Source organism: Macaca thibetana, chromosome X (assembly GCF_024542745.1).
Source record: "Macaca thibetana thibetana isolate TM-01 chromosome X, ASM2454274v1, whole genome shotgun sequence".
NCBI lineage: Eukaryota > Metazoa > Chordata > Mammalia > Primates > Cercopithecidae > Macaca > Macaca thibetana.
In genome coordinates this window covers 52,239,358-52,265,345 of record NC_065598.1, presented here as the reverse complement: position 1 = coordinate 52,265,345, position 25,988 = coordinate 52,239,358, and the positions used below count along the sequence as shown (strand labels likewise).

General features: G+C 41.9%; 2 protein-coding genes across 3 annotated transcripts in view; both read right to left on the bottom strand.

Annotated features, from left to right (window-relative positions):
* LOC126946565 (protein FAM156A/FAM156B) overlaps positions 1 to 25,988 on the bottom strand; it is a 118,770-nt gene that overhangs the window by 79,053 nt on the left and 13,729 nt on the right.
* XAGE5 (X antigen family member 5) lies at positions 1,907 to 9,250 on the bottom strand. Of its 2 annotated transcripts, none has more exons than XM_050777121.1 (5): positions 9,162 to 9,250; positions 7,891 to 7,970; positions 6,967 to 7,072; positions 4,971 to 5,096; positions 1,907 to 2,011 (listed from the first exon to the last, which is right to left on the bottom strand). In XM_050777121.1, exons 2-5 carry the CDS (start codon positions 7,960 to 7,962, stop codon positions 1,989 to 1,991), a joined length of 327 nt encoding a protein of 108 aa, XP_050633078.1. In that variant the 5' UTR covers positions 7,963 to 7,970; positions 9,162 to 9,250; the 3' UTR covers positions 1,907 to 1,988. The 2 variants fall into 2 exon arrangements, with proteins under 2 accessions (XP_050633078.1, XP_050633077.1); XM_050777120.1 differs by having other exon boundaries at positions 9,126 to 9,235.

The following is a 25,988-nucleotide window of genomic DNA, read 5'->3' as shown; positions in this document are numbered from 1 at the left end:
CACCCCTGCTGTCCCATAGTCGCAGCTCGGTAAGGTGTGATCTTGGGTTCAGGATTCAGTGTGGTTTCAAAATTGGCCTTAGGGTATGACTGTGGGCTCCTCGCAGGCAGAGAGACCCACCATCTGTACTGTCACTGAGTTTCTCCAATTCAGTGTGGTACCCTGGGACTAGGGACACAGTGCTGACACAATGCTAATCTTGCTTTTGCTGAGTCTGCAAGTAAATCAACCACTTTGATTCATTTGGGCTCATTGTCTTCTTACCCGCCAAATTGATGAATATATGACAAGCCAAAATAACAACTGCACTGGTGATCCTTGTGGCCCCGTTAGCCACCATAGGGCTGCTTAGGGACTGCCTGAGCTCTTGACACACTGTGATATTGAGTTGTGTGGTGTTGACTGACTGGAATAGACTTATTCTTCATGGCATCACACACATCAAACAAGTTTTCAGCACATAGTACTGACATAGGGTTGGCCTTGTCACACCTCGGTTATTTACAAATCGGCTTCAGAATCAATGCCGTGTCTGATGCCAGCTACACTGCTATTTAACTTACATATTTACATGAAATCACCTTCTGAAGTCAAATGCATTTAAAAAGGTAGACTGATATTCCTACTTGAAATTCCAAAGCAGTTATCACATACTAGAGATGTAGTTTGTAAAGAAAAATGGAATGAAAATATTTGAAATTTTAAAGGGATTAAGGAAAGATAACCAGTAAATTTATCTGCAATGTAATGCCTGCATCTTGTTATTTCATTTATTCTTCATAGCAAGCATTTAGTGTAAATATTCTAATTTCACTTTAAAAATGGGGAAACTGTCCCACAGGATGTAAGTATCTTGCCCACCATCTCAAGGCCAGTGTGTAAGAGGCAGGATGGAATCCCATGGCTATGTCATGCCATCGCGTGTAAGGAGACAGTGTAGGTAGGATCCAAGTAATTTTGCTTCAGCAAGTTGCCCTAGTTGCTTTCCCCTTTCTTCCACCTAGGCCCTAGTTCTTTCATCCAGCTCGATAGCCCGGGGAATTCTCACATATTTTGTGGAAAATAGGATATCCTAACAAAGGATGCAGATAAAGAGATACGTAGGGGAAGGAATAGAAGGAAGAGGCAGGGGGCTTCCGTGGCCTCTACGGGCATGCCACTCTCCATGTGTTCAGCTAGGCAAGAAGCTCTCTGAACCCTGTCCTTTTGGGTTTTGATGGAGGTTTTCATCCTACAGGCATGACTGACTAAACTGTTGGCCCGCCATTGGTAATCAACTTAACCTTCAGCCCCTCTCCCTGTCCTGAACGTTGGGGATGTGGCTGAAAAGTCCCAACCCTCTAATCCGCCATCCTAGAGCTACCTAGGAGCTGCCAGCAAATGGTCAACTCACTAGCATACAAAAAGACATCACTATGTGGAGATTCCAAAACCTGTAGGAGTTGTATGACAGTAAGCAGGGTCCAGGACCAAATATATATATTCACAATATCACACATGTGCATACCAGCTCAATCAGAATGCAGAGTTGCAAAAATGATACTATATTTTATTCAGACAGAGTCGCATTCACCCAGGCTGGAGCTGCAGTGGCGTGAACATGACTACCTACATCCTCGACCTCCTTGGCTCAAGGGATCCTCCCACCTCAGCCTCCAGAGTAGCTGGGACTACACCTACATACATATGTGCATATATTCATGCATTCATTCATCTATTTTTGTAGAGAGGGGGTTTTGCCATGTTGCCCAAGCATGTCTTAATCTCCCAAGCTCAAGCAATCTTCCTGCCTCAGCATCCCAATGTGCTTGGATTACAGGAATGAGCCACTGCACCCGGCCAAAATGTTCAATACTGTCTAATATGTGAGAATAAATGAACAACAGGTGTGTGATACTTCTTTGGAGAAAACTGGAAAACTTTATTGAGATTTTTAAAAGTCAAATATCTCGGATAAATCCAGTTTGCATTCTTTCGGTTGTCTTTGTTTAAAGCTGTGGTTTCCCTTCCCCTGCGACAGAAACATAACAGGAGGGAACATTACCAGAAGAACTCTATTCAGATGAAATTAAAGGTATGCAAAGGACACCAAAGGTTTAGTTTTATACAATGGACTAAAACCAGAATCCGAAGAGTCTCCCTGTGGCTAAGATTCAACTAGACCTCTGTAGAGACTGTGAGGATACACTTCTAAACATACACATTAGCAACATTTTTAAAACACACCCTGCTTTTTGTGCTAGAAGGAAACCAAAAGACAGTCTGAGGACAGATCACATTAAATCAAGTGAACCTATTAGAAGGGGCTTAAAGTAGATGACAAACAATGTGTAGAGTTTTACTGAAAATACAACCAGAACACAAAAAAACCTAAGAAACAGAAGGAATTTCTGAAAAAATTCCTCCAGAAAAAATGCATAATTTAATGTTTTGGCTTGACAGTATGGTCTGAATGTCCAATAGGTTCCTGCAGACAGTCTGAAAGCTATCTTTTGAGGAAACTGTTAATGTCACATTAGGAAATACATAAGTGAAATGAATAGAAAGGCCAGTATTGCATTTGTTTTTTCTCTATTGTGAAGAAGTGCTATGATATTGCTTTGAGCTAGTTTACCCTTCTTTGTTCTTTTTTAACATACACTAACCATTTGCATCCAGTTTTCACCTATAGTCCTCATGTCAATATGAATAATGACACTTTTTCCACTGGAAAGTATTCCCATTTGTATAATTAATTAAATGGTCATATAAGTTTTAACGTATCAGGATCATGATTGATATTAAAATGTGAAAGAGTTATACATCATAACCAGTGTGGGGAAAAAAAAAATGGAGAGGGAAATGAAAACAGAGAGTAAGACATCTGGAAAAGCTAAATATTTGCTTCTAAAAGTAACTGTTTTTGAGGGACGACTAGCAAATTTCACAAGTTCATGCACAGTCTTTGTGGTGTTCAGATATTTAGTTATTGCAGGGATATATTAAATAATGTAGGCATCCCTAGTGTGTCAACCATTTCATCCATACTCTGAAAATATTGTGTTTAAGAATGTATTCACTTTCAATTATGCCCTACATTCAATATCTGGGTCTTGTTCATATTCCGTGTTGTGCTTTTTCCATTTTCTTCAAGATTGTTTCATCTGCTGGATGCTGTCTTCCTAGCTATTTCTCAAAAGAACGATCTATTAAATGTATTACTTTTCGATTAGTTTTCCCTTTGTTAATGATTCATACCTTTCATGTACTGCCTGTTTCCCTTTCCCTTAAGTTTATTCTGTGACTCTTTTATTATTTTTTATGTCTCAGTATTATTTTCTTGTATCATGTAATTTGTTATCTATTTTAATAAGATATGCATTTAACGGTATGACTGTCCTAAGAATACAACTGAGGCTTGTTCAGTAGGCTCCTGGAAATCGTCTACACACTATCTATTAATGTAAATAGTCTAATGGAGTGGTTCACCAGTGTGGAGTAAATCATTTAGATAATTTCTCCCCTAAAAATGCAGTGCATCCTTTAAATTCAGAAGTTCTTCTAATTAAGTCAGCAATTTGAAAAACGTGTAAAAGATACTTATGTGGACTACTCAGGACTTAGTACGTTATAGTCTTTGAACTTTAAATCATATCATCTGATGACTCAAGGCAGAAACCTGTAATATATAACCTCTGATATGGTTAGAGGTTACCGTATGTGTCTTCAATCTAATTACACACAGTAGCTCATGAAGATTGACAGGAGGGCAGGGAGCATGCTTAGCACAGGCATCTTTCAACCACTTTGAGCATCACTGACCTACATGCAGGCTCCCTACTTCATGGGCCACAAAACCTTGACTGTCTCTTTCCATTCTATTATTCAGTCATTCAAGGCTGCACTGTGGGAAGACTTTAAAACACAAATCATTGGGTCCAGCGAGGGAGGTGGTTCACACCTGTAATCCCAGCATTTTGGGAGGCCGAGGCAGGTGGATCACTTGAGGTCAGGAGTTCGAGCCCAGATTGGCCAACATGGTGAGCCCCTGTTTCTACTAAAAATACAAAAATTAGTTGGGCATGGTGGCATGCACCTGTAATCCCAAATACACGTGAGGCTGAGGCATGAGAATCGCTTAAACCCGGGAGGCGGGGGTCACAGGGAACCAAGATCGGACCACTGCACTCCATCCTGGGGCGGCCGAGCGAGACCTCATCCGAAACAAAACAAAACAAAACAAAACAAAAGCAAAAATAAAAAATAAAAATAAAACAATCATTGTTTAAGAGTCTGAGAGAATTCAGGATTTGACAAAATTCAAGAACACTCATGAAGGTCTCCTTACGGAAAAACAAACATCAAGCAGAGTGCCCGCACATTTTCTTAGGAGCAATGAAATCTCAACTCAGATGTTATAATCAGACTGAAGCTGATTGTTACGACAAACAAATCATGAAAATCAGAGTATCTTTGTATTCTCTCCAACAGAACCAGAGCATGTAGAAATCAGCACTGAAGTGGATTTTAATCTATCTGATGTGCATTCACTACTTTCAATAAAAGCAAAAATGGGTGTAGGATTTATGTGATTTGTCCAGAAGCTCACAAATTATGTTAAGAGCTGGTACGAGAATCTCCTTCAGGGATCAGCATATTTCATACAAAGTGGTATTACAAGTGCATTATGTTTTTGTGAAAAGCAGAAATCACAAAATAATCTGAAAATTGTTAGCTGTTGGTTATACTCAGAAGTAAGAAAATGCTTTGCTATTTGATGATTCAATATGGCTTTGACCCAATTTGTGTCTGTATCTGATAGTGTTTCAGTTTTGCAGTCAGGCTTCTAGGGTCTGAATTACCTTCCAAAGAAAGTCTGCATTTGAACTCTATTTTTAAAGGGGCAGTAAGATTCTCTCCTTTTATTATCAAAAGTATAATATTATGGAATACAGACAGCACATAATTTTGAATCTTAATGGGTAACATACCTCCTTCTGGCATTTTAAATTGCTCTGATTTTGGCAGAATCTTCCCCTGGACATCAGAACCATCTCCGCATTCATCCCCAGTCTTTGACTGAGACAGCTTCTGGAGATCAACTTCCAGGTCGGGCACTGAAAAATACCAAAAGGATGTCGACTGGAGCAGCCAAACAGGAGTGATAAATAAGGAACTGATCCTTTTCTTTTCCTCGGTGTTATGCAATAAAAGCCTATAAGCTACTGTGGTAATAAATGTGAAGCAAAGATGTCCCACGTTTGTTTTCCTGTATTATGATACCTTATCTTAAATGACAATCTGAGGATAAGTCTCAGCACACCTACCTTGCCCATACTTTACCATTGTGTATTATAAACACACAGCTACCTAGGAAAACAGGACAGCCTCACGGATAGCATTTTAATCGTAACTTCAATGTAATTTTCTGAAGGATTAGATCAATGCATCGGTGAGCCTATGACAAATCTTATGGTCCTGACACTCATCCCCTGTTGAGGTATCTTGAAAATGTTGGGGTTAAACTTTATTAAAGTAATTTTAGATCCAAAGGCCCCCTATATGTGACTTTCCATACATGAATGTCATTAAGAAAAAAAGTACGAAATATAACAGCAAAACCACTGTCTTCCAGTGGGAGTACGGGAACTGAAGTGCAAAGAAATTAATGAGCATTGTTGACAGTCATATTCTGGAAACCCCTTAACAGGGAATTGCTAAAATAATCCATGGCCCAAATTCTGTCTCTGATTAGTTTGAAGATGCTATCCGTTGAGAAAACAATTTCTGTTTCATGATAATCTTATCGTACTTGGAGCTTTCTAATTATAAAAATATTGAAACAACTTTTCAAAGCCCCCTCCATATCCTACTAATAAAGTTACCTGTACGCCAACATCCTGAGTTATCCACCTTTTACCAAACATACTGTCAAAAATATACATCAAAGGAAACAGTGGCTGTCATTCATTGACCTCTTTTCTGGAGTTGCTATCCTGCTTCACTGAACTGCGTTTTGTCCTGAGCCAATATCGACGTACCTTATAGTACAGACACATTTGAGTATTAAGCATTTTTGAGCAAAATATCATTCACATTTTCTAAAATAGATGGTAGGAAGAATGCATACCTTGGAACAAAATAAGAATTCCTTCTCCATGCGTCAAGTTTTCTTGGTAAGTCTCTATCTCTGAGCCTCAGTTTTCTTATTTATTTATTTTTATGTTTTGAGACGGAGTCTCGCTGTGTCACCAAGGCTGGAGTGCAGTGGTGTGATCTCGGCTCACTGCAACCTCTGCCGCACGGGCTCAAGAAATTCTCCTGCCTCAGCCTACTTAGTAGCTGAGATTACAGGTGTGTGCTACCACGCCCAACGAGTTCGTATATTTTTAGTAGAGACAGGATTTCACCATATTGGCCACGGTGGTCTCGAACTCCTGACCTCAAGTGATCCGCCCACCTCGGCCTCCCAAAGTGCAGGGATAACAGGGGTGAGGCACCACGCCCGGCCTCCGTTTTCTTATTTATAGAATGAGGCTAAGATTCCTTTGCAAATGGGCTTTATTTGGGGTGTTATATGGTAGGGTGACTTGGCACTCCACATGCTATCAAAGGGTGCTTACAACACTGTGAACACCATGGCTGAGAAGATCTCACTGCAACGTCCTAAGAATATCAAGTTAAACTGGTGAAATAATGTACATTTTTATACAACCAATTAAATGGTTTCATCTGATTTAGGAACGACTATATTTTCAAGCCTACAAAATGCATCTCAAAGAAAAAGAGAAGATTCATCATATCCAGGGACTGCAGGAAGCTGCAAACTATACCCATCACATTTCCAGCCTCTTGCAAAACTCTCAGCAAATGTTTGAGATCCTTTCCTGTTGTTTTCTTTCGTCCTGTTACTGGTCATGGCATAAGGCGTCATGCACACACAGGCCTCCTCCCCCCATAGACATTCTTTCTTTCCCTTCCCAGCACCTTGAATCTCAGCTGCACCCTGATCTTCTTCTCTCTTCTGACCAGGTGTATGATCCTGACTTTCAGTTGGTGGTCCTTCTTGTTGAGGCTCTGGCACACTGGGCTCCTGGGACAAGGGCGGGGACATGGTGTGTGCATGTGCAGATAAAAAATTCTTCTTATCAATGCATGTCAATAACATGAATATACAGATTACACAGATACTTCTGATCATATGCATGTTTAAAGACATGCTCCAACACTATCCCAAAACTATTCCACACACTTATTCTTTTTTTTTTTTTTTTTTTTTTTTTTTTGAGACGGAGTCTCGCTCTGTCGCCCAGCCCAGGCTAGAGTGCAGTGGCGCGATCTCGGCTCACTGCAAGCTCCGCCTCCCGGGTTCACGCCATTCTCCTGCCTCAGCCTCCCGAGTAGCTGGGACTACAGGCGCCCACAACCGCGCCCGGCTAATTTTTTTTTTTTGTATTTTTAGTAGAGACGGGGTTTCACCGTGGTCTCGATCTCCTGACCTTGTGATCTGCCCGCCTCGGCCTCCCAAAGTGCTGGGATTACAGGCGTGAGCCACCGCGCCCGGCCTCCACACACTTATTCTTCATTAAGTTACTCTTCCCATAGAGAGGTTACTCTGAGACCGTTACCCTCAATGGCGTTGGAAGCCATTTTAATTCATGTGGGGTTGAATGGGTGGTGCTATGAATAAGCATGAGGAGGAAATCACCAGTCAAATCGAGGAACACAAGTTCACACATCCAGGCGAAAACAGTGTGTAGTCCTCTTGGGTTACTCTTTCCTTCATGAGATGCCATGATCATTTTTTATCAACATGGGAGACCTTTATCAGTGTATCTATACTAGTTCAACAATAACTACCACACAAAAAAACTTCTGCTATTGGAAAAAATCGAACGTTAAGTTACTCACAGGCATAGGCCCAACCAGCTGAGCAAGTCGTAAACATCGTCTTGGTCTATATCTTCTTCCTCGCCAACTCATATTTCAGTCTGCAAACAGAACAGTGTGCACTTTGCGGAGGCTGAGGAGGATGGATCACCTGAGGTCAGGAGTTCGAGGCCAGCTTGGCCAAAATGGTGAAACCCCGTCTCTACTAAAAATACAAAAACTTAGCCGGGTGTGGTGGTGAGTGCCTTAATCCCAGCTAGTCGGGAGGTTGAGGCAGGAGAACCGCTTGAACCCGGGGGCGAATGCTGCAGCCAGCCGAGATCGCGCCATTGCACTCCAGCCTGGGCAACAAGAGCAAAACTCCATCTCAAAAAAACCAAACCAAACCAAACCAAACCAAAACCCAGAATACCGTGACTGGAAAAATGCATGTGAGTGGATACTACATTTGAGCACTTCCATGGCCAAATGTTAACTTGCAATTTTTAAAAATTTAGTAAAACATTGAAAGGTAAGTCAGAAAGCATGTGTAAGTGTGTATGCTTTCAGAATCGAATACTTGCACAGTCACATATGTTTGTCAAGCTAGCTGAGCAATGCCTTAGGGCTTATGGCAAGAGACGCACGGTATTTCCAATGAGGTTTGGTTTCACAATTGGACTCTCTCCATCGCGAGACATTTAGGAAAATACAGCTTGAGAATTAAAATTAAAGTACCCAGTGCTTTTGTCACACACCCATTTGTTAGGCCTATTTCCTCCCCAAAATCGAGTTGTGTTGGAATGCAGAGCCCTGCCCGCCCATTCGAACTTCCAAGATGGAGCTGAGAAGTTGCCACATAGCACTGGGCAGTCCTCACCGGGCGGGCACCTCTGCGGTTCATTATACAAACCTCGGGGGTGGCGGTCACCAGTCCGGAGTGTTCCCAATTTCCAGGCCCCTTCCTTACCGCCCACGACATTCCAGGCCTGATGCCCCTTGAGGAGTCTGGAATTTGTCCTCTGTTGGAAGTTTCAGGCGTTTCTGGGACTGGAATACCACCAACAGCACCCCAGCATCGCCCCAGCTTCACCTAACCCCCGTCCCATTCCGAGGCCCTGCTTCTTCCTTCGTTCTGACCCCGACAAGACAAGAAGGCCCATAGCTGCGGGGCCGCACGAGAAGGACGACGACATCAAGCCCCTTCTCACTCGGAGTCACCAATCATGCGCCCCGACCCTCTGGAAGCCCGCTGGCTCCTCCGCACTCTCACTCACGCTTCAACTCCCAGCTGGAGCGACCTGTGGACCTACTGGCTGCGTCTCAGCAGGGGAGAAAGAATCCAGACCTCAGGGACCCGAGCTGCAGGATCACAGCTCCCCGGCGTTCACCATACGCGAAGGGCCAATGGGAAGACGCCCAATGAATATGCGCACTAAGGAGGCACCAAAGGAGCATGCGCAGTGAGGTCCCCTCTTGCTTTAAGAGCCGCACTGTGCTTCCTTGTCTCCCCATGCCCTGTCCTCTGCTCCTTCCAAGGTCCCCACTAAGGACTTTGGAATCCATCCTCTCTGTGTGGTATTTTTTATGCCTCTGAGACTGAAATACTGCAAATAATGTCACCCTTCAACTCATTCCCTGTTCATCTGACCCTCCTCCCCACTATGCCCTTACTTCCTCCCCTGCCCAGGACCCCACAACAGCAAGGCCATGGTGATGTCGCTGCCTTTTAGTAGAAGGATGAGGATCTATATGAGGCCATGGACCGAGTGGTCCAACCTACGGGAAGCCCTTCTGCTTTCCCTCCCACTCACTGACACTTCAACTTCTGGGAGGACTGCTCTGCTGACCTACCAGCTGTGTCATAGTTGGCAAGAAAGAAGTCATGACGTTTCCTTCCACAGCTCTGCAGGGATAGAAGACAGACAGCAAGTCACATGGGCAGCAGGAACTTGCTTAGCAAGGGGCATGCCCACTGAGTCTGCCACTTGCAGGGTCGACCACGGTTTTCCTGCTGTTCTCATACCCGCATCCACAGGGTGTTTGTAGTGGAAAGAAAGGCACTTAAGAGAGCATTTGTTTTTCTTTGATCAAACCATCTCATGCATTGAGAAACGTTGGGAACACACAGTCCTATGTCACCCTTAATGGAGGATGTGTCTCAGAAAAGCCTGTTGTGAAAGAAAGAAACTATTTTTATATCTTTATTTATAAAAGCTTTTTTTTTTTTTTTTTCTCAGACAGGGTGTGGCTTTCTTTCCCAGGCTGGAGGGCAGTGAGATGACAATACCTCACTGAATCTGGAGTCTGGATCTCTTGGGCTCAAATAATCCTCATACTGAAGCCTCTCAAATGGATGGTACTACAGGTGCGAACACCACACCTGAGCAATTAATTTATTTTTTAGAACATTGTCTCAGTCTGATGCCACGCTGGTCTTGAAGTTTTGGGCTCAAGCGATCATCCCACCTTGACCAATTTTTACACATGCTTTGATTAATCCCTTTTTACCTCTGGTTCTCGGTTTTTCTGCCATGCTTCTAATGAATGGAATGGAATAAACTCTTCTGCAGACTAAATATATTCACACACGCTTAATTTTGGTTTTTTTTTTGGGGGGGGGTGTGTTATTGCACATTTAAATCTCTGGGCTAGTGACTGATTTGCCTGAATATACCTGTAGGCCATTCAGATCGTGTATTTTGATTCAGAAATATATGTACATATTGATGACAGGATCTAGGCGCAGTCTCCTGTGACATGATGCAAAGCAGTGGTGACTAACTGGATCATATACTGTACTCTCCAAATATCAACTAAATAGCCTGTTCATAAGACAGGGCTGACATTATTTGCATAGTGCTGTAAGGGAGAGCACTACCTCGACAGAGGCACTAGTGTGTCAGACGTCGAAGGGATTTCAGTATATTTATTCTGATTTTGAAATCTAGTGTAAAGTGGGTCTTTTAAAGTGGGGGATTGTTTGGTTAGAGTTAGGTAGGAATCATAATGATGTAGGATTGGTGGAGCCAAGAAGACAAAAATGTTTAGGCAACGGTTCAAGGAGTTTTGGGATTGAAAAATGTCATTTGACACTTTTGACTGAAGAGTTGATGAATCTTTCAGGCAGTTGCTGAAATGAACAGTAAAGTTCTTTGCATCTTTTATTTTCCTAGGCAACAGATTGCTGTATTAGTAAAGTTATGTTGATGAAGCCAGTGGGGTATAAGCTCTCGTTAATGTAGACAGTAAGCTGTGCGCATGATTCCTGTTCTTATTACTCATGTATTCTTTGGCAGTTTTAATGTGGGAAATATTATATGGAAGGGAAGGATAGGAACGGGGCCCTGACCAGAATGCAGCCTTTTATAAATAAGATATATTGCTGAAATGACGCCTATATATATCATGCAGCTGGCCTTCTTTTAGGGCAATACCTTGAGTTGGAAAAGAAAGGTGGCTCAATCTCTCTCTGTCTCTCTCTCAAAAGCAACTTGAGTAGGAATCGTGGTGTTTTAAATATTTTTTTTAAAAAACGAGAGCAGTTATAATCATGATCTCTTATTTAATTTACCTTTTATTTTTTTATCCTTTCTTGGCAAGGACACTATCATTATTAAATTTTACTTTCTTTTTTTCCTTACTAAGTCCAGTTTTTTAATATAGTGCACTCGGAAGTGCTCAAAGAATGGGAGATAGTGATTTCTGGACTCAGACTTTTTGTGAGCAACTATGGCTGTTGGTAGTGTTTCACGTTGTACTAGTTAGGGATCTGTAGAAGGACAGAACTAATAGGATAGATGCATATATGAAGTAGGGTTTATTAAGGAGTATTGACTCACACGGTGACAAGGTGAAGTCCCACAATAGGCCATCGGCAAGCTGAGGAGCAAGGAAGGCAGTCCGAGTTCCAAAACCTCAAAAGTATTGAAGCCAACATTGCAGCCTTTAGTCTGTGGCCAAAGGCCCGAGAGCCCCTGGCAGATCCTGGTGTGAGTTCAAGAGTCCAAAAGCTGAAGAACCTGGAGTCTGTTGTTCGAGGGCAGGAGGCATGCAGCACCGGAGATAGTTGGAGGCCAGAAGACTCAGCAAGTCTAGTTTTCCATGTTCTACTGCCTGATTTATTCTAGTGGCACTGGCAATTGATTAGATGGTGCCCACCCAGACTGAGGGTGGGTCTACCTCTCCAGTCCACTGACTCAAATGTTAATCTCCTTTGACAACACACTCTCAGACACACCCAGGAACAATACTTTGCATCCTTCGATCCAATCAAGTTGACACTTAATATTAACCATCACATGCAGACCTGGACTTTAGTGATTCCTGAGTGGCCTCACTCCAGCCTCAAAGAGCAGGCTTGAATTTCTTGCCAAATTTGAACTTCCCGCTGCCATTCCTGTGGGCCATAACTCCGGACCTGCTGGATGAGTTCAAAGGATCATATTAGGATTGGGATTGGGAAAGTTGTGAAGGAGCCCTTGTGACAAACAGGAAGCAGCGGAAAGTATGAAAGACATTGTAGAGACAAGAAGAGTTGCCTGATACGTGACCCTACAGCAACTCTCTAGCTGTTAAGGGAGGAAACAGAGCTGGGACCAACACAACCAGTCTACCTGAGAGGGGGCTCAATTTCCCACATGACCAGAGCTTCCCATCCTCCATGCACGGGAATCTATGACCAAACTTAGATTTCCACAGGATGGTGGGTGGGTGGGACAAAGTCTACAGATTCCGAGCAGCTGGCAAGTCTCAGGGTACCAGAGTAAACACTGTCACCTGAGCTCAGATTGCTTGGTGGTTGAGGTGAAATTATTTGCTACCTACCACGTTCAGTGTAGCTCTCCCACTGGCCTCATAAAATGGGAGCACAGTAGGGGAATGGAGGTCCCTGTGCATTCACAGGGAGGTCCCCGCGAACGCAGGCAATGCATGGCGTTCACCTATGCTGCAGCCCAAGCAAAGCCTCCACATGATATCAAGAGGACAAGAAGTCACATGTACTGTCTGTCCCTTTTGCCTGTGAGTTCTCATCTCTCCAAGTAAGACTACACCTGTGCAAAACAGACACTGATATCTGCAGATGAAACACATATTTCATCAGTAACTCTATATTTTGTAGTAGCCTTTTGGCCCATATCGAAGATGGGAGTTTTGTCTAAAAACACTGAATTGCAAGGAAGTGGACAAAATTGGGTTCTCATGTATATTTGCATATATTCTATAGCAACATTTATCAACCATTGGGGATGTTCTCCGAAAAAGCTGTAATCATTTCTAAACTGGTTTTTAATCCATGGTGGATCATAAGAATAATGTTGTCAGCCACAAACGGCATTTTAAAGAACAGAGATAAAATAAATTACTAAATAGCGTTCGCTGCATGTAGAATATACAAATACACTGCACATCCCCATGCACATACATATATTTACTTGCCTAGTCGACTATATGTAAACTGTGTATTTCTCACACAGTGTCATAAAAGAGTTTGAACGTCACTACTTTAGCGGTTATCAGACAAAATGTTTACAGGCCATTTCTATAGCCATCTGTGAAGATGATGGATTAAGACGTGCTCAGAATAAGTTCACTGTTGTCTGTAGCTTTCTACATAATGCTTGAAATGGCGCTCAGTGATGTTTAAATTGCTCAGTTTTACTGTGGGCATTTGACCCTCAGCAAACTCACTTGTGAACTCATGAGCTGGTGAGAAGGAAGGCTGATGAGTTGTGGGGCTTTACTTCCTACCATGTCTTTCTGCAGCTGCAGGGTGTGTTCATGTGTGTGCTTCTGCACTCGTCTGATGGTGCTTTGATAGGTTCCCTTTTATTTCCCCCTTTATCATTGACTGTGTCTTATGGTTCCTATTATGCACTTCATTCGCGTCCAGTGACAGCGACATCTGTGGTATTCAGTGTTGATCCAATTTACACAAATTTTAAAAATATTTTCAAGCATGAATATTTTTTCTTACCAATTTTCCTTAAGTACTTCAAGGAGTCAAATGCAATTCAATATTAGTAGTTGATGTTAGATCATACTGAGCTATAATCCTGGAAAATTGCTGATCATACTAATTGTTGTTATGCCTGAGCTTTTATGTCACCATAACGCTTAGATAAATGACACAATGACCAACACATGGAAAGAAGGATTCTGAAATACTGACATCTTTAATTCCCAAACTTTACTTTAAGTTCAGGGGTACATGTGTAGGATGTGCAGGCTTCTTACATGGGTAAATGTGTGCCACGGTGATTTACTGCACACATCATCACATCACCCTGGTATTAAGCCCAGCATCCACGAGCTACTCTTCCTGACCCTCTCCCTCCTCCCACCCCTGCACTTCAGTAGGCCCAGTGTGTGATGCGTCTCCCACGTGTCCATGTGTTTTCATCATTTAGCTCCCACTTATAAGTGAGAACATCCGGTATTTGGTTTTCTGTTCCTGCATTAGTTTGCTGAGGATAATGGCTGCCACCACCATCCATGTCCCTGCCAACGACATGATCTCATTCTTTTTATGGCTGCATAGTATTCCACGGTGTATGTGTACCACATTTTCTTGATTCGGTTTATCACTGATGGGATGGACATCTGAAATATCACAAAGACACGTGGTACTTGCTGTGAAAAAATATCGCACTGTGGTGGGGCAGACAGACAGACAGAAGAGCAGTTGAAGTGCAAGGGAGAAACACAGGGAAGGAACCTGAGGAATAAGAAACAATTAATGTAGCGGCCATGAGACAGGAGGAAAACAACACAATGTTTTAAAAAGAAAATCTTTCTCCATTGCCTTTGCCACTTATCTGAAAATCAACTTATTAGGTTTGTGAGTCTATTGCTGGCTCTATTTTGATCCGTAGATTTTCCCCCAATACCACACTGTCTTGAATACTGGAGAAGTAACACAATTGCCATATGGGGCTGGATGATTAAGCATCATAATCAATAACTTCATGCAATGCTCCTAACTCAAGGCAGCGCCCTCACCTCAGCTGAGGATCCCATGCCTCCCACCTTCTCAGGGGCATCGCTCCTGCACTGATCACTCTTCTCTCCTGAACCATCAATGGCTCCCTCTACATTGAATCAATCCCCAAGCCAAGGGGGAAGTCACCTTCTTCCAATGCACTGACAACATAATCAATCGATAAATATAATAGAATTAATGTGAATCTTGACATCATGTAGGGTGAATTCCCCAAAGTTAAACTTCAGAATTGTTTTGAATATTCTGATTCATTTTCCTTTGTAGATAATTTTGAAAATGGACTCCAATGAAGTGTGTTGCACAAGTTCAGGCAGTTTTCCTTTGCAGGGCAAGAGTTTAATGTGTTCGTAGCTACAGAAGGACATGGGGTTAGAGGGTGAGTTTTCCCGTAGCTTGGGGAATGATCCAATGTAGAGGGAGCAGTTGATGGTTCAGGAGAGAGGAGTGATCACTGTAGGAGCAAAGCCCGTGACAAGGTGGGAGGCATGGTATACTGACCTGAGGTGAGGCGGCTGGCTTCAGTTAGGAGTATTGTATGCAGGAGGGCAGCAGAGAATGTCCATGAATCACTGAAGGTGAGGGTGGCTTTGGGGGTTCCTGACACAGTGTCAGCAACTGTGTGATTCACCAGCAGGACCCCGACTCACTACAATACGGTGAAACTTTCTTTGAGTAAAGGAAGAGTGAAGGGGTAGAGATGATGAAGCTGTCGCTCCTGGGAGACTATGCATTTCCCCATAGTATGAAGCAACAGCCGAGCTGTTGTCTATTATGAAAAACACATGTCCTCACAGCATTTAACAATAATCTCTCCAACTGGAAGAGAACTGGCTCACTGGATCCCTCAACCACTGTTCTGTGCAGGATAATGTATGGAGGAAAAGTGCAGCCTGGTGCTGACTTTAAGTTTTGTTTTCTCCTGCAGGCAGGTAGAGACAGGACACAATTGTTGCCAGTGAACTTTCAGTAGGCCAAAAATCCTGAACGTTTGAAGTGCTCTTTCCTCTAAGTGGGAGGGAAAAAAAAAAATCAGTTTCCTGGGTTAAAGCAAAGCCTTAGATAAAACCTTAAGCCTTAGATAAAGGAAAAAAAGTGAGAGAGAAAAAAGGCCACATGCAGAGGCTCACACCTGTAATCCCAGTATTTTGAGAGGCTGAGGGAGGAGAATCATTTGAAGCCAGGAGTTCAAGACCAGCCTGGGCAACATAGTGAGACCCCTGCTCTACACAATTTTTAAAACTAGCTGGGCACCATGGCACGTGTCTGTAGTCCCATCTACTCAGGAAAGCAACACAGGAGGATTGCTTGAGCCTAGGAGTCCTAGTTTGTGGTGCGCTCTAAGTCCTCCAGGGTATTCCAGCCTGGACGACAGAGAGAAATCCTGTCTCAAAAAGGGAGTGGGGTGTGTGAAGACACATTCCAGCCTTGTCTTCAGCTGGGCTGCCACTGCTGCAGCCTCCTCTCAACATTTGAGGCAGGATCTCTCTTGGCCATGGTACTTGTAACTCTGTAAATGTTGAGTTTAGTGCTAGGGGTTTGATGCAAATTACAATGAGATTTAAAAAAAAAAAAAAAAGGTACAGTTGTAAAATGTTTTTGTGTCTTGTGGCTATTACATCTGGATGTGTGATATTGACAGAAAGGGTCCAGCAGTTTGACTAATTAATGCAATTGTCACAAGCAAGGAATTCATCTTTTCTACACTTCTCACTGGATAAGTGATAGAGACAAAAGGGATGGAGATTATGTAAACCGATTTTTTTAATGTTTACGAATTCAGGATTTCATCCTGACCATTTCTTAAATATGATGAATCTTTTCACTAAATTTATATTATAATGTGTTTTTCTGCACCTGTTTTGTCCCTTCTGCTTACAAGCCTTCCAGAAAAAAAAAGGTCTGGAGGACGAAATGGGATGATTAAAGAGATAAAAGTTTTCATCACAGAATACTACATGGTGATTCTGTAATAGTGGAGAAAACAGAAAACCTGGCACATGAGGAGAGGCAAGAGAGGGAAGGAAGACATCGGTTGTCTCTGTTTTTCAAAACTATTCCTGCAAACTCTCCACTTTCCTCAAGAAATACTTCCCATGAGGGCTTTCCAAGCCACTGTGAGCCAATGTTAAAACCACACTGATTGGCGAGCCAGTGATTACCTGACAGGTATTCAGGGAAATCAGCTACCACTCGAGAGGTATAAATGTGCAATAACACAACCTTAAAGAAAACGCACAGGTGTGAATTGATTGAGTCTATAGCATGTATAAAAAGCATGTATAAAAACTGGCAGACATGCAAGGATCACTTGAGGCCATGTGTTTGAAAGCAGCCTGAGCAACACAGTGACGCCCCACATCTAAAAAAAAATTATAATAATTAAATACATTAGGCAGGCGTGGTGGTGGCCACCTGTAGTCCCAGCCACAGGGGAGGTTGCAGTGTGAGGAGGATTGCTTGAGCCCAAGAGATGGAGGCTGCAGTGAGGCATCGTCATGCCACTGCCCTCCACCCTGGACAACAAAAAACACCCTGAGAAAACAGCTTGTGTAAATATAGACATAAAATTCTCTATTTCTGTCACAAAGGTCTTTCTGAGGCAGACCCTCCACTGAGGGTGACATGGGACTCTCTGTTCTCAGTGTTTCTGGATGCATGAGAATGGTTGGGCAAGAGACAAAAAAAAATTTTAAAAATCTCTCACGTCCCTTTCTTCCTACTAAAAACAACCTGGGACAAGGGTGTGGGGATAGCAGGAAAACCCTGGCCGGCCCTATACGTGCCTGACTCAGTGTGCATGCCCCTCGCTGCACAAGGCATGGTGGCTCACCTCTGTAATCCCAGCACTTTGGGAGGCCAAGGCAGGTGGATCACCTGAGCTCAGGAGTTCGAGACGAGCCTGGCCAACACGGCGAAACCCCGTCTCTACTGAAAATACAAAAATTAGCCGGGCGTGGTGGCACATGCCTGTAATCCCAGCTACTCGGGAGGCTGAGGCAGAGGAACTGCTTGAACCCGGGAGGTGGAGGTTGCAGTGAGCCGGGACCGCACCATTGCACTCCAGCCTGGGCAAAAAGAAGGAAAACTCTGTGTCAATAAATAAATAAACAAACCAACAAACAAACAGAAAAATGAGGCTCAGAGATTGAGACTTACCAAGAACACTTGACTCATGGAGAAGGAATTCATATTTTGTTCCAAGGTTTGCATTCTTCCCACCATCCATGTTAGAAAATGTGAATGATTTTGCTTAAAAATGCTTAATACTCAAATATGTCTGTACTGTAAGGTACTTCAGTATTGGCTCAGGACGAAATGCAGTTCAGTGAAGCAGGATAGTGTCTCCAGAAAAGAGGCCAATAAATGACAGCCACTGTTTCCTTTGATGTGTATTCTTGACAGTATGTTTGGTAAAAGGTGGATAATTCAGGATACTGGAATACATTATTAGGACTTTGAAGGGGCTTTTAAAAGTTGTTTTAATATTTTTATAATTAGAAAAACTCCAAGTACGATAAGATTATCATGAAACAGAAACTGTTTCCTCAACGAATAGATAGCATTTTCAAACTAAAGATAGACAGAATTTGGGCCATGGATTATTTTAGCAATTCACTGTTTCTTTTCATTCTTTCTTTCTTTCTTTTTTTTTTTTTTTTTTTAATTATTATAGTTTAAGTTCTAGGGCACGTGTGCACAACATGCAGGTTTGTTACATACGTATACATGTGCCATGTTGGTGTGCTGCACCCATTAACTCGTCATTTACATTAGGTATATCTCCTAATGCTATCCCTCCCCCCCCCTCCCCCCGACCCCACGACAGGCCCCGGTGTGTGATATTCCCCTTCCTGTGTCCATGTGTTCTCATCGCTCAGTTTCCACCTATGAGTGAGAACATGCGGTGCTTGGTTTTCTGTTTTTGCGATAGTTTGCTGAGAATGATGGTTTCCAGCTGCATCCTTGTCCCTACAAAGGACATGAACTCATCCTTTTTTATGGCTGCATAGTATTCCATGGTGTATATGTGCTACATTTTCTTAATCCAGTCTATCATTGATGGACATTTGGGTTGGTTCCAAGTCTTTGCTATTGTGAATAGTGCTGCAATAAACATACGTGTGTATGTGTCCTTACAGCAGCATGATTTATAATCCTTTGGGTATATACCCAGTAATGGGATGGCTGGGTCAAATGGTATTTCTAGTTCTAGATCCTTGAGGAATCGCCACACTGTCTTCCACAATGGTTGAACTAGTTTCCAGTCCCACCAACAGTGTAAAAGTGTTCCTGTTTCTCCACATCCTCTCCAGCATCTGTTGTTTCCTGACTTTTTAATGATCGCCATTCTAACTGGTGTGAGATGGTATCTCATTGTGGTTTTGATTTGCATTTCTCTGATGGCCAGTGATGATGAGCATTTTTTCATGTGTCTGTTGGCTGCATAAATGTCTTCTTTTGAGAAGTGTCTGTTCATATCCTTTGCCGACTTTTTGATGGGGTTGTTTGTTTTTTTCTTGTAAATTTGTTTGAGTTCTTTGTAGGTTCTGGATATTAGCCCTTTGTCAGATGAGTAGATTGCAAAAATTTTCTCCCATTTTGTAGGTTGCCTGTTCACTCTGATGGTAGTTTCTTCTGCTGTGCAGAAGCTCTTTAGTTTAATTAGATCCCATTTACCAATTTTGGCTTTTGTTGCCATTGCTTTTGGTGTGTTTTAGACATGAAGCCCTTGCCCATGCCTATGTCCTGAATGGTATTGCCTAGGTTTTCTTCTAGGGTTTTCATGGTGTGAGGTCTAAATTTAAGTCTCTAATCCATCTTGAATTAATTTTCGTATAGGGTGTAAGGAAGGGATCCAGTTTTGGCTTCCTTTATAAGGCTAGCCAGTTTTCCCAGCACCATTTATTAAACAGGGAATCCTTTCCCCATTTCTTGTTTTTGTCAGTTTTGTCAAAGATCAGATGGTTGTAGATGTGTGGTATTATTTCTGAGGGCTCTGTTCTGTTCCATTGGTCTAGATCTCTGTTTTGGTGCCAGTACGATGGTGTTTTGGTTACTGTAGCCTTGTAGTATAGTTTGAAGTCAGGTAGCGTGATGCCTCCAGCTTTGTTCTTTTGGCTTAGGACTGTCTTGGCAATGCGGGCTCTTTTTTGGTTCCATATGAACTTTAAAGCAGTTTTTTTCCAATTCTGTGAAGAAAGTCATTGTAGCTTGATGGGGATGGCATTGAGTCTATAAATTACCTTGGGCAGTATGGCCATTTTCATGATATTGATTCTTCCTATCCATGAGCATGGAATGTTCTTCCATTTGTTTGTGTCCTCTTTTATTTCATTGAGCAGTGGTTTGTAGTTCTCCTTGAGGGGGTCCTTCACATCCCTTGTAAGTTGGATTCCTAGGTATTTTATTCTCTTTGAAGCAATTGTGAATGGGAGTTCACTCTTGATTTGGCTCTCTGTTTGTTATTGGTGTATAAGAATGCTTGTGATTTTTGCACATTGATTTTGTATCCTGAGACTTTCACCGAAGTTGCTTATCAGCTTAAGGAGATTTGGAGCTGAGATGATGGGGGTGTTCTAAATATACAATCACGTTATCTGCAAACAGGGACAATTTGACTTCCTCTTTTCCTAATTGAATATCCTTTATTTCTTCCTCCTGCCCGATTGCCCTGGCCAGAACTTCCAACACTATGTTGAATAGGAGTGGTGGTGAGAGAGGGCATCCCAGTCTTGTGCCAGTTTTCAAAGGGAATGCTTCCAGTTTTTGCCCATTCAGTATGATATTGGCTGTGGGTTTGTTATAAACAGCTCTTATTATTTTGAGATACGTTCCATCAATACCGAATTTATTGAGAGTTTTTAGCATGAAGGGCTGTTGAATTTTATCAAAGGCCTTTTCTGCATCTATTGAGATAATCATGTGATTTTTGTCTTTGGTTCTGTTTATATGCTGGGTTACGTTTATTGATTTGCATATGTTGAACCAGCCTTGCATCCCAGGGATGAAGCCCACTTGATCGTGGTGGATAAGCTTTTTGATGTGCTGCTGGATTCGGTTTGCCAGTATTTCATTGAGGATTTCCGCATCGATGTTCATCAGGGATATTGGTCTAAAATTCTCTTTTTTGTGTGTGTCTCTGCCAGGCTTTGGTGTCAGGATGATGTTGGCCTCCTAAAATGAGTTAGGGAGGATTCCCTCTTTTTCTATTGATTGGAATAGTTTCAGAAGGAATGGTACCAACTCCTCCTTGTACCTCTGGTAGAATTCGGCTGTGAATCCGTCTGGTCCTGGACTTTTTTTGGTTGGTAGGCTATTAATTATTGCCTCAATTTCAGAGCCTGCTATTGGTCTATTCAGGGATTCAACTTCTTCCTGGTTTAGTCTTGGGAGAGTGTATGTGGTCACGAATTTATCCATTTCTTCTATGTTTTCTAGTTTATTTGCGTAGAGGTGTTTACACATAGTAGTCTCTGATGGTAGTTTGTATTTCTGTGGGGTCGGTGGTGATATCCCCTTTATCATTTTTCATTGTGTCTATTTGATTTCTTCTCTCTTTTCTTCTTTATTTGTCTTGCTAACGGTCTATCAATTTTGTTGATCTTTTCAAAAAACCAGCTCCTGGATTCATTGATTTTTTGAAGGTTTTTTTTCTGTCTCTATCTCCTTCAGTTCTGCTCTGATCTTAGTTATTTCTTGCCTTCTGCTAGCTTTTGAACGTGTTTCCTCTCGCATCTCTAGTTCTTTTAAATGTGATGCAATTCACTGTTAAGGGGTTTCCAGAATATGACTGTCAACAATGCCCATTAATTTCTTTGCACTTCAGTTTCCATACTCTCATTGGAAGACAGTGATTTTGCTGTCGTTTTGGGTACTTTTTCTTACTGACATATAGGGGCCTTTGGACCTAAACATTAATTAAGTTTAACTCCAACATTTTCAGGGTACCTGAACAGGGAATTAGGGTCAGGACTATAAGATTTGTCATAGACAGACCAATACATTGATCTAATCATTCAGAACTTTATATTTAAGGTATGATTAAAATGCTCTCTGCGGGGCAGTCTTCAGATTTCCTAGGTAGCTGAGATACTTCAGGTTTCCTAGGTAGCTGAGTGTTTGTAATACACAACGGTAAGTATGGGAAATGTAGGTGTGGTGTGATTTATCCTCAGATTGTTAGTTAAGATAAGGTGTCATAATAGAGGAAAACAAAGGTGGGGCCTCTTTGCATCACATTTATTACCACAGTATCCTACAGGCTTTATTGCATGACACTGAGGAAAAGAATATTATCATTTCCTTATTTATCATTCTTGTTTGGCTGCTCCAGTCGACATCCTTGGTATTTTTTAGTAGCTGACCTGGAAGCTGATCTCCAGGAGTTGTCTCAGTCAAAGACTGGGGATGAATGCAGAGATGGTCCTGGTGTCCAGGGGAAGATTCTGCCAAAATCAGAGCAATTTAAAATGCCAGAAGGAGGTATGTTACCCAATAAGGTCCAAAATTACATGCTTTCTGTATTCCATAATATTACACTTTTGATAATGAAAAGAGAGTACATTACTGCCCCTTTAAAAACAGAGTCCAGATGCATACTTTCTCGGGAAGGTGGGTGAGACCCCAGAAGCCTGAGTGCAAAACTCAAAGACTATCAGATACAGACACTAATTGGGTCAAAGCCATATTGAATCATGAAATAGAAGTGGGGGCTCACGCCTGTCGTCCTAGCACTTTGGGAGGCCGAGGCGGGCGGATAATTTGAGGCCAGGAGTTCGAGACCAGCCAGGCGGGTGAAACTCAGTCTCTACTAAAAATACAAAAATTTATCCGGGCTTCGTGGCAGGCGCCTGTAATCCCATCTACTCGGGAGGGTGAGGCAGGAGAATTGCTTGAACCTGGGAGGTGGAGGTTGCTGTGAGCCAAGATCGTGCCACCGCACTCCAGCCTGGGCAACAGAGTGAAACTCCGATCTGAGGTTGAAAAAAAAAGAGAAAAGAAAAGGAAAGCATTTTCTTACTTCTGAGTATAACCAACAGCTAAAAATTTGTAGATTATTTTCTACTTTCTGCTTTTTCACAAATACATAATACATTTGTAATACCACTTTGTATGAAACATGCTGACCCTGAAGGAGAATCTAATACCAGCTCTAACATTATTAGTGAGATTCTGGACAAATCACACAAATCCTACACCAACTTTTGCTTTTACTGAAAGGAGTGAATGCATATCAGATAGATTAAAACCCATTTCATTGCTAATTTCTGCATGTTCTGGTTCTGTTGGAGAAAATACAAAGATATTCCGATTTTCATGATTTGTTTATCATAGCAATCAGCTTCAGATCCAATTATAATATCCGAGTTCAGATTTCATTGCTCCTAAGCAAATGAGCCGGCACTCTACTTGATATTGTTTTCCTGTATGGAGACCTTATGAGTGTTCTTGGATTTTGTCAAATCCTGAATTCTCTCAGGCTCTTAAGCAATGATTGGTGTTTTTTGTTTTTTTTTTTTTTCCAGAAGGAGTCTCGCTCTGTCGCCCAAGCTGGAGTGCAGTGGTCTGATCTCGGTTCACTGCGACCTCCACCTCCCGGGTTCAAGGGATTCTCATGCCTCAGACTCCTGTGTAGCTGGGAATACAGGTGTGTGCCACCATGCCCGACTAATTTTTGTGTTTCTAGTAGAGACGGGGTTTTCACCATGTTGGCCAGGCTGGGCTCGAACTCCTGATCTCAAGTGATCCACCGGCCTCAGCCTCCCAAAGTGCTGGGATTATAGGTGTGAGTCACCTCCCTTGCCGGACCCAATGATTGCATTTTAAAGTCTTCCCGCAGTGAGGCCTTGAATGACTGAATAATAAAATGGAAAGAGACAGTCAAGGTTTTGTGGCCCATGAAGTAGGGAGCCTGCATGTAGGTCAGTGATGCTCCAGGTGGTTGGAAGATGCCTGTGCTAAGCATGCTCCCTGCCCTCCTGTCAGTCTTCATGAGCTACTGTGTGTAATTAGATTGAAGACACATACGGTAACCTCTAACCATATCAGAGGTTATATATTACAGGTTTCTGCCTTGAGTCATCAGATGTTACGACTTAAAGTTCAAAAACTATAACATACTAAGTCCTGAGTAGTCCACATAAGTATCTTTCACACATATTTTCCAAATTGCTGACTTAATTAGAAGAATTTCTGAATTTAAAGGAAGCACTGCCATGTTTAGGGGAGAAATTACCTAAATGTTTTTACGCCACACTTCTGAACCACTCCATTAGGCTATCAACATTAAAAGATTGTTTTTCAGACAATTTCCAGGAGCCTATTGAACAAGCCTCAATTGTATTCTTAGGACAGTCACAGCATTAAATGTATATCTTATTAAAATAGATAGCAAATTCCATGATACAAGAAAATAACATTAAGAAAGAGCAAAAGAATAAAAGAGTCACAGAATAAACTTAAGGGAAAAAGGGAAAAAGAAACAGGCAGTAAATGAAAGGTACGAATCATTAACCAAAGGAAAAACTAATTTGATATTAATAAATTTAATAGAATGTTCTTTTGAGAAATAGCTAGGAAGAGCCTCCAGTAGATGTAACAATCTTGAAGAAAATGGAAAAGGCACAACACAGAATATGAACAAGACACAGATATTGAATGTAGGGCATAAATTGAAAGGGAATACGTTCTTGAACACTGATGTTTTCAGAGTGTGGATGATATGGTTGATATGCTAGGAATGCCTACATTGTTTAATATATCCCCGAAATACCTGAATATCTGCACATCAAAAAGACTGTGGAAGGACTTGGGAAATTTGTCAGTTGTACCTCAAAAACAGTCACTTTTTTTTTTTTTTTTGAGACGGAATCTCGCTCTGTCACCCAGGCTGGAGTGCAGTGGCCGGATCTCAGCTTGCTGCAAGCTCCACCTCCCGGGTTCACGCCATTCTCCTGCCTCAGCCTCCCGAGTAGCTGGGACTACAGGCGCCCACCACCACGCCTGGCTAATGTTTTGTATTTTTAGTATAGACGGGGTCTCGCCGTGTTAGCCAGGATGGTCTTGATCTCCTGACCTCATGATCCACCCGCCTCGGACTCCCAAAGTGCTGGGATTAGAGGCATGAGCCAGCACGCCCCAGCCAAAAACAGTCACTTTTAGAAGCAAATGTTTTAGCTTTACAGATGTGCTATTCTTCGTTTTCGTTTCCCTCTCCATTTCTTTTTCTTTGCCACACTGCTTATGATGTATAACTCTTTCACGTTTTAATGACAATAATGAGAGTGATACCTTAAAACTTATATTGCCATTTAATTAATTATACAAATGGGAATACTTTCCGTTGAAAAATGTGTCATTATTCATAATGACCCGATGACTATAGGTGAAAATTGGATGCAAATTGTTAGTGTATGTCAAAAAAGAACAAAGAAGGGTAAACTAGCCCAAAGCAATATTATTGCAGTTCTACACAACAGACAAAAAACAAATGCAATACTGGCCTTTCTGTTCATTTCACTTATGTATTTCCTAATGTATCTTTAACTGTTTTCAGATTCATTATGGCAAAACATACTTTTCAGACTATTTGCAGGAGCCTATTGGACATCCAGATGATAGTTTCAAGGTACAACTGGCAAATTTCCCAAGTCCTTCCACAGTCTTTTTGATGTGCAGATATTCAGGTATTTCGGGGATATATTAAACAATGTAGGCATTCCTAGCATATCAACCATATCATCCACACTCTGAAAACATCAGTGTTCAAGAACGTATTCCCTTTCAATTATGCCCTACATTCAATATCTGTGTCTTGTTCATATTCTGTGTTGTGCCTTTTCCATTTTCTTCAAGATTGTTACATCTACTGGAGGCTCTTCCTAGCTATTTCTCAAAAGAACATTCTATTAAATTTATTAATATCAAATTAGTTTTCCTTTGGTTAATGATTCGTACCTTTCATTTACTGCCTGTTTTTTTTCCCCTTTTTCCCTTAAGTTTATTCTGTGACTCTTTTATTCTTTTGCTCTTTCTTAATGTTATTTTCTTGTATCATGGAATTTGCTATCTATTTTAATAAGATATACATTTAATGCTGTGACTGTCCTAAGAATACAATTGAGGCTTGTTCAATAGG

Excerpts from the sequence above, each read along its gene's own strand:
- XAGE5 (XM_050777121.1), bottom strand. The coding sequence starts at position 7,962 with ATGAGTTGGCGAGGAAGAAGATATAGACCAAGACGATGTTTACGACTT. Across the intron at positions 7,073-7,890 it reads AGCTGGTTGGGCCTATGCCT|GAGCCCAGTGTGCCAGAGCC; the intron begins GTGAGTAACTTA and ends CCCTTGTCCCAG. Across the intron at positions 5,097-6,966 it reads GGGTGCAGCTGAGATTCAAG|TGCCCGACCTGGAAGTTGAT; the intron begins GTGCTGGGAAGG and ends GGTATTTTTCAG.